The following is a 9,256-nucleotide window of genomic DNA, read 5'->3' on the forward strand; positions in this document are numbered from 1 at the left end:
AATTGGCAGTGTTCGCGGGTGGGAAGCCGGTGGGGTACGAGTCCTGGTCGTTTGAAAACGGCGACTCCTACTGGTCAGTCGGGGCGCCTGTTTAGCAGGGAGGGGATCTGGGGGAAATAGTGTGACCCTCCGGGCACGTTACGTTCTCCCAGTGAAACTCCTCGCTTTCAGGTGAAAAGAAGCGGCTGGCGACTCCACATGTATCGGAGGAGGCATGTGGTAGTTCTACACCCTCCCCAGACCCACAGTAGGGCAGCGCAATGACCAGGAAGGGAATTTGCATAATGACACAAAATTGGAGATGGGTGAAAATAAAAAGGATAAAAAAGATTGGAGCTTCTGGAGAAAATAAATAAACATCACTGTTGTGCTCCATCGCCTCATTTGTGTCTCCTTAGGTTCCATTGGAGCTTGCAGTCGATGGCTTCACCAATCCTAAGAATCCCATCAAACTGAAGCTCGTGCCCAGAGCCCATGCTGCTGCTTAGGATGCTCAACCCTCTCCACCTTCACCTGCCAACTGCTGCTAATATGACTCTATTTAAGGAATTTCTTTCTCTCTTCAGACTGATCACAAGAATATTCCTGTCTCACTTGCCTTACATTATTATTTAACTTGACTGGACATGTTAATGTGTACATTAGCACTATAGCACAACTTTTCACCAACCATATATTTTTAACAGATCCTATAATGTACAATATTTCTGTATCTTTATAAATAAAGTAATTATGCTGATGTCATTGGATGTGCAGTTGATTTAATCTTTTGAGATTCAGATAATTTTATTGTCACAGTCTTTTAAATACATGGTAAATGGTACATTTATATAACAATTTTGTTATTTACAATTTTGTTCCTCACATTCACCAATTCACTCACACATTCACACCGATGGCAGAGGCGACCATGCAAGGCGCCAACCTGCTCATCGGGAGCAATTAGGGGTTAAGTGCATGTCTTCCTCAAGGACACTTCAACACGCTGCCTGGGAGGAGTGGGAATCGAACCGGGAATCAAACCGGGAACCTTCCAATTACCAGACAACCGCTCTACCTCCTGAGCCACTGCCCCCCCCCCCCCTAAATGTACATACATTCAGAAAAACGTGAGATGCTTGTTCTTCCCGGCTCCTCAACCGTAGTAGATTTGTAAACACAGTACACAATGTATATTCTATATATACAAACTATAACTATAAGCTATAACTATAAATATAAACTATAACTATAAACTAGATAAGCTATAAATAAACTATAAACTAAACATAATACACAATGTATATTATATCTATACAAACTGCTATGCTAAATGTATAAATAGCTATAAACTTAAACTAAACTATATAGACTAAACATAATACACAACGTATATTCTATATATACAAACTGCTATGCTAACTGTATTAATAGCTATAAACTAAACAATACACAACGTATATTCCATCTATACAAACTATTCTATGCTAACTGTATAAGCAGTGTTCATATCTTATTTCCAGGACACTCTTTCACCACATTAGCTGGTATGACAGCATTAGGCCAAAGAGCATGTTGTGTCATCGTTGTGTCATTTTACAGTGTGGGTGGGTGAGGGCATCCAATCACCCAACGCAAAGAGAGAGACTAGCCATATTCTGACGAACATTATTGCTATTAGACTATGGCGATGTGATCTACAGTATATGCATGCTCCTTCCTCCCTGCTTAAAAAGCTGGATTCTGCGTACCATACTGCCATACGTTTTGTAACGGGTGCAGGCTCTCGCACCCACCACTGCACTTTGTATCAGTCCTTAGGATGGTCCTCTCTGTACCAAAGAAGACAATCACACATGTTGATTTTTATCCTTAAGTCATTGCTAGGTAAGCTGCCCTTATATATCTCCAGACTTCTGTCCTTGTATACTTGCTTTTTTAATACCAGACGAGCAGCAAATGGGATGCTTTTAAATGTTCCTTTGATGCAGTCAGAGCTTGGTAAAGCTGCATTCTCCCACTATGCTCCCTTTTTATGGAATTCGCTGCAAGTAAAACTTTGTCTAGAGGCACTTCCTACTGTGAATGCTTTTAAAGGTATGCTACGATTAGCCCTTTATGAAACATATAACTGTTTTACCTGATGCTATTGCTGATCTGATTATGCTCCTTGCCACTGCACAAATGGCCTTCTGTATTTATATTTGAATTGTATGTTTTTTGTTTAATGCCCTGTTTTATGTTGAAACTTGTTGTGTGCCGTGTTGGTCAGGACTCCCTGGAAGAAGAGATCTTGTATCTCAATGGGACATTCCTGGATAAATAAAGGATAAATAAAATTTAAAAAAAAAATAGCTGAGTTTTTTGTATAATACTCTCATAAATAACAACTGATAAGGATAATCATATTATATAATACTGTTGCTGAGCTGGCTGAACCTGTTTTCATTAGTGTGCAGAGCGGAGTGGAGCCCATTTGGATTCTAGGCTTCTAGTACAAAGGTCTCTCAACAACACTGTAGGCAGGGGTGTAAAGTACTTGAATAATTTTACTTCGTTACAATACTTAAGTACTGTTTTTGGGGATTTGTACTTTACTCGAGTATTATTAGGTTTGTATACTTGTACTTTTACTCAATTACATTTCAGAGAAGAAAAACATACTTTTTACTAAAATGCAGACCTACAAAGTACAAATCTCACAGGTCCAACTATTTTAATTAGTATATTTGTTTCTCTGGCCGAACTAACGTTAACATTATTAATCCTGCGGCCGCGCTTTATTTAAAAACAGCCAATCAAATCCCCATCAATGGAAAATTAACCCGCCCATACCCATGCTGATTGGTCCTTGTGCAAGACTAGAAAGCTGGGGTCTTGGATTAAACACCTGCTATCAGAGGAATGGACAGTCAGAGTGACGAGCTACAGAAGATGGCCACAAACGATAGTACGAGTGATGAAGAGGACGAAAATATGGAACATTTCATTGCCACGGAATAAAAAAAAGTTGTTACTTTTACTTTTTAGTATTAAGTACATTTAAAAGTAGAAACTTTTTTACTTTTACTCAAGTGTGTTTTTAGCCAGATACTCTGACTTTTACTTGAGTACGATTTTGAGACGGTACCCATACTTTCACTTAAGTATAATTTCTGGGTACTTTTCAACAACACCGTAGATCTCTCAACAACACTGTAGGTCTCTCATCAACACTGTAGGTCTCTCATCAACACCGTAGGTCTCTCAACAACACCGTAGGTCTCTCATCAACACCATACGTCTCTCATCAACACCGTAGGTCTCTCATCAACACTGTAGGTCTCTCATCAACACTGTAGGTCTCATCAACACTGTAGGTCTCTCATCAACACTGTAGGTCTCTCAACAACACTGTAGGTCTCTCATCAACACTGTAGGTCTCTCATCAACACCGTAGGTATCTCATCAACACCGTAGGTCTCTCATCAACACCGTAGGTCTCTCATCAACACCGTAGGTCTCTCATCAACACTGTAGGTCTCTCAACAACACTGTAGGTCTCTCATCAACACTGTAGGTCTCTCATCAACACCGTAGGTCTCTCATCAACACCGTAGATCTCTCATCAACACTGTAGGTCTCTCATCAACACTGTAGGTCTCTCAACAACACTGTAGGTCTCATCAACACCGTAGGTCTCTCATCAACACCGTAGATCTCTCATCAACACTGTAGGTCTCTCATCAACACCGTAGATCTCTCATCAACACCGTAGGTCTCTCATCAACACCGTAGGTCTCTCATCAACACTGTAGGTATCTCATCAACACCGTAGATCTCTCATCAACACTGTAGGTCTCTCATCAACACCGTAGGTCTCTCATCAACACCGTAGGTCTCTCTCTCATCAACACTGTAGGTCTCTCATCAACACTGTAGGTCTCTCATCAACACCATACGTCTCTCATCAACACCATAGGTCTCTCATCAACACCGTAGGTCTCTCATCAACACTGTAGGTCTCTCATCAACACCGTAGGTCTCTCATCAACAATGTAGGTCTCTCATCAACACCATACGTCTCTCATCAACACCGTAGATCTCTCATCAACACTGTAGGTCTCTCATCAACACTGTAGGTCTCTCATCAACACTGTAGGTCTCTCTCTCATCAACACTGTAGGTCTCTCATCAACACTGTAGGTCTCTCATCAACACTGTAGGTCTCTCATCAACACCGTAGGTCTCTCATCAACACTGTAGGTCTCTCATCAACACTGTAGGTCTCTCATCAACACCATACGTCTCTCATCAACACCGTAGATCTCTCATCAACACTGTAGATCTCTCATCAACACCGTAGGTCTCTCATCAACACCGTAGATCTCTCATCAACACCGTAGGTCTCTCATCAACACTGTAGATCTCTCATCAACACCGTAGGTCTCTCATCAACACTGTAGATCTCTCATCAACACTGTAGGTCTCTCATCAACACCGTAGGTCCCTCATCAACACTGTAGGTCTCTCATCAACACTGTAGGTCTCTCATCAACACTGTAGGTCTCTCATCAACATTGTAGGTCTCTCATCAACACCGTAGGTCTCATCAACACTGTAGGTCTCTCATCAACACTGTAGGTCTCTCTCTCATCAACACTGTAGGTCTCTCATCAACACTGTAGGTCTCTCATCAACACCATACGTCTCTCATCAACACCGTAGATCTCTCATCAACACCGTAGATCTCTCATCAACACCGTAGGTCTCTCATCAACACCGTAGATCTCTCATCAACACCGTAGGTCTCTCATCAACACTGTAGGTCTCTCATCAACACCGTAGGTCTCTCAACAACACTGTAGGTCTCTCATCAACACTGTAGGTCTCTCATCAACACTGTAGGTCTCTCATCAACACTGTAGGTCTCTCATCAACACTGTAGGTCTCTCATCAACATTGTAGGTCTCTCATCAACACTGTAGATCTCTCATCAACACTGTAGGTCTCTGTAGGTCTCTCATCAACACTGTAGGTCTCTCATCAACACTGTAGGTCTCTCATCAACACTGTAGATCTCTCATCAACACTGTAGGTCTCTCATCAACACCGTAGGTCTCATCAACACCGTAGGTCTCTCATCAACACCGTAGGTCTCTCATCAACACTGTAGGTCTCTCATCAACACCGTAGGTCTCTCATCAACACTGTAGGTCTCTCATCAACACCGTAGGTCTCTCATCAACACCGTAGGTCTCTCATCAACACTGTAGGTCTCTCATCAACACTGTAGGTCTCTTATCAACACCGTAGGTCTCTCATCAACACTGTAGGTCTCTCATCAACACCGTAGGTCTCTCATCAACACCGTAGGTCTCTCATCAACACTGTAGGTCTCTCATCAACACTGTAGGTCTCTCATCAACACCGTAGATCTCTCATCAACACTGTAGGTCTCTCATCAACACTGTAGGTCTCTCATCAACACCGTAGGTCTCTCATCAACACCGTAGGTCTCTCATCAACACTGTAGGTCTCTCATCAACACTGTAGGTCTCTCATCAACACCATAGGTCTCTCATCAACACTGTAGGTCTCTCATCAACACCATACGTCTCTCATCAACACCGTAGGTCTCTCATCAACACTGTAGATCTCTCATCAACACCGTAGATCTCTCATCAACACCGTAGGTCTCTCATCAACACTGTAGGTCTCTCATCAACACCATACGTCTCTCATCAACACTGTAGGTCTCATCAACACCGTAGATCTCTCAACAACACTGTAGGTCTCATCAACACCGTAGATCTCTCATCAACACCGTAGGTCTCTCATCAACACTGTAGGTCTCTCATCAACACCGTAGGTCTCTCATCAACACTGTAGGTCTCTCATCAACACTGTAGGTCTCTCATCAACACCGTAGATCTCTCATCAACACCGTAGGTCTCTCATCAACACTGTAGGTCTCTCATCAACACTGTAGGTCTCTCATCAACACCGTAGGTCTCTCATCAACACTGTAGGTCTCTCATCAACACCGTAGGTCTCTCATCAACACTGTAGGTCTCATCAACACCGTAGGTCTCTCATCAACACTGTAGGTCTCTCATCAACACCGTAGGTCTCTCATCAACACCGTAGGTCTCATCAACACTGTAGGTCTCTCGTCAACACCGTAGGTCTCTCGTCAACACTGTAGGTCTCTCATCAACACTGTAGGTCTCTCATCAACACCGTAGGTCTCATCAACACCGTAGGTCTCTCGTCAACACTGTAGGTCTCTCATCAACACCGTAGGTCTCTCGTCAACACCGTAGGTCTCTCATCAACACCGTAGGTCTCTCATCAACACTGTAGATCTCTCATCAACACCGTAGGTCTCTCATCAACACTGTAGGTCTCTCATCAACACTGTAGGTCTCTCATCAACACCGTAGGTCTCTCATCAACACCGTAGATCTCTCATCAACACTGTAGGTCTCTCATCAACACTGTAGATCTCTCATCAACACCGTAGATCTCTCATCAACACTGTAGGTCTCTCGTCAACACCATACGTCTCTCATCAACACCGTAGGTCTCTCATCAACACCGTAGGTCTCTCATCAACACTGTAGGTCTCTCATCAACACTGTAGGTCTCTCATCAACACTGTAGATCTCTCATCAACACTGTAGGTCTCTCATCAACACTGTAGGTCTCTCATCAACACCGTAGGTCTCTCATCAACACTGTAGGTCTCTCATCAACACCGTAGATCTCTCATCAACACTGTAGGTCTCATCAACACTGTAGGTCTCTCATCAACACTGTAGATCTCTCATCAACACCGTAGATCTCTCATCAACACTGTAGGTCTCTCATCAACACTGTAGGTCTCTCATCAACACCGTAGGTCTCTCATCAACACTGTAGGTCTCTCATCAACACCGTAGGTCTCTCATCAACACTGTAGGTCTCTCATCAACACTGTAGGTCTCTCATCAACACTGTAGGTCTCTCATCAACACCGTAGGTCTCTCATCAACACCATACGTCTCTCATCAACACCATACGTCTCTCATCAACACCGTAGGTCTCTCATCAACACCGTAGGTCTCTCATCAACACCATACGTTTCTCATCAACACCGTAGGTCTCAATAACTGTAGGTCTCTCAACAACACCGTAGGCGTGTCTGCAACAATGACCGTTGGCCCACCAAGAAGAAGAGACAGTGTGAGTGTTATTCAATTCCACTCCTTTCTCCCGCTTCACTGAGTCACTGTCCTCCTTTTGAGTGTTGGGAGATCGTCTCAAGGGGGAGACACTCTCACCACGGCCTCCAATTTCATCTCCCTTTTCCCACCGACTGTACGAACACAGACGTTCATCTGTCTAAGCAGGCCGCCCTCCGCAGAGCGTCTCGTCTCGTCTCTGCTGGCTGGCCATTGTATGAATCATTTACCCAGGTATCCAAAGTCACGTATCACCATGACACAACGTTAAATAATCAGAACAAATAAATAACGCACATCCTCCGTTTCTTGGTGCTGAGCCAAACTGTAAAAACAGTAATACAACGTTAAATAATACCACAGTATAATCCAATTTAAACCAGGATACCAGTGGTATTCACATCATTTATTTAGGTCACTATGGTAGTATGGTAATGGCCAAAAAAGATGGTTGATATACCGTGATACCTTTATGGAAATAAAATTATACTTTTATGGAAATACCATGATATTTTTATAGGAACACCATGATACGTTTTCACAAGGGCTTTAATCCACAGCAGTGTATTTCCTGATTAGCTACTTGAGATTATGATATTATCGTAAAATACACTTTGTCACTCCAATACAATGGAGCTGCATGGCACTGGAGATACATTTATTTATTTGTGGTACTCTGAGCACCGCAAACCGTTCTTCTCCATGTCATATCTGCAGAATATATCTGCTGGAACGTCAGCATTAGGGCAAAGAGCGTGTTAAACTTATGTCATCATCAACATTTATTAATTCTGTCTGTACCTCCCCTCCCCCACTCTGCGATGACACCTGAATTCCCTAAGGGGATTAATAACGGAACACTTGACTTGAGACCTTGTTATGAGCAGTTTGATGTGGGAACTATTTTCGACCGAAAATAGTTCAGTATCATGAGGGGTGTCGTTCGGTGGAATTAGCATTAGCGTCCCCCCAAAACACACACACACACACACACACACACACACACACACACACACACACACACACACACACACACACACACACACACACACACACACACACACACACACACACACACACACACACACACACACGCACAAGGTGAACTGGGAACCTTGGCCTTGCTGTAATCTTGAAAAGCAGGTTTGACTCACACAAACACGCCTGCACTAACACAAGCACGCATGATCCAGCATGTAGAGGTTTGGTTACCTCAGGCGAGGTCAAAGGTCATCCACCATTTAGAATAACAGTACAGAGATGAGACAGAAGATGTTTTGAGTGAGAGAGAAGAAGAAAGACGCAGAGTATGAGAGAAAGAGAGAGATATTGATTGTTTTGATTGCTTTGATGTAATGTATGTTTCATTGCTGGGAAGGGGGTAAATGTATCTGCTTTGGATAAAAACGTCAGCTAAATGACTAAATGTAAATGTAAATGTAAAAGTCGCTTTGGATAAAAGCGTCAGCTAAATGTAAATGTTCCAGTTTTATGTACTGTAGAGCTTAATACACTGTACCGATCACAAATACCACCAACCTGGTTGTGTGGCAGTAAAGGAATCTTGTCTTGTATCTTGTAATAAAGCCCTTTTGAATTGAATTGAGAGAGAGAGAGAGAGAGAGAGAGAGAGAGAGAGAGAGAGAGGAGAGAGAGAGAGAGAGAGAGAGAGAGAGAGAGAGAGAGAGGGATAGAGAGAGAGAGAGAGAGGAGAGAGAGAGAGAGAGGGAGAGAGAGAGAGAGAGAGGGCAGCGAGATCTTTGAGCTGCTGTGACAAGAAAAGGACATCCAACGGAATACAACCACCATAAAGACTGTCAATCATACAAAAAAATTCCTTGTTTGATTTTTTTTTGTTTTGTTTGGCTCTGGCAATGTAAACGTATGTTTCCCATGTCAATAAAGCCCATTTGAATTGAATTGAATTGAATTGAATTGAGGAGAGAGAGAGAGAGAGAGAGAGAGAGAGAGAGAGAGAGAGAGAGAGAGAGAGAGAGAGAGAGAGAGAGAGAGAGAGAGAGGAGAGAGAGGAGAGAGAGAGAGAGAGAGAGAGAGAGAGAGAATGAATGAAT

The 9,256-nt window shown here is 42.9% G+C and overlaps 1 protein-coding gene across 1 annotated transcript in view; it reads left to right on the plus strand.

The window, feature by feature from the left end:
• The window catches only part of LOC311244477 (cytochrome P450 3A30-like), a 34,559-nt gene extending 33,374 nt beyond the window's left edge, over positions 1-1,185 (plus strand). Inside the window, exon 13 of the mRNA XM_084334015.1 lies at positions 399-1,185. Coding sequence (XP_084190141.1) covers positions 399-488 — 90 coding nt within the window. The 3' untranslated portion in view covers positions 489-1,185. The remainder of the gene's footprint in view (positions 1-398) is intronic.
• The last annotated feature ends 8,071 nt before the right edge of the window (positions 1,186-9,256 follow it).

This window comes from Notolepis coatsorum, assembly GCF_963971535.1.
Source record: "Notolepis coatsorum genome assembly, chromosome: 17".
Taxonomy (NCBI): Eukaryota; Metazoa; Chordata; class Actinopteri; order Aulopiformes; family Paralepididae; genus Notolepis; species Notolepis coatsorum.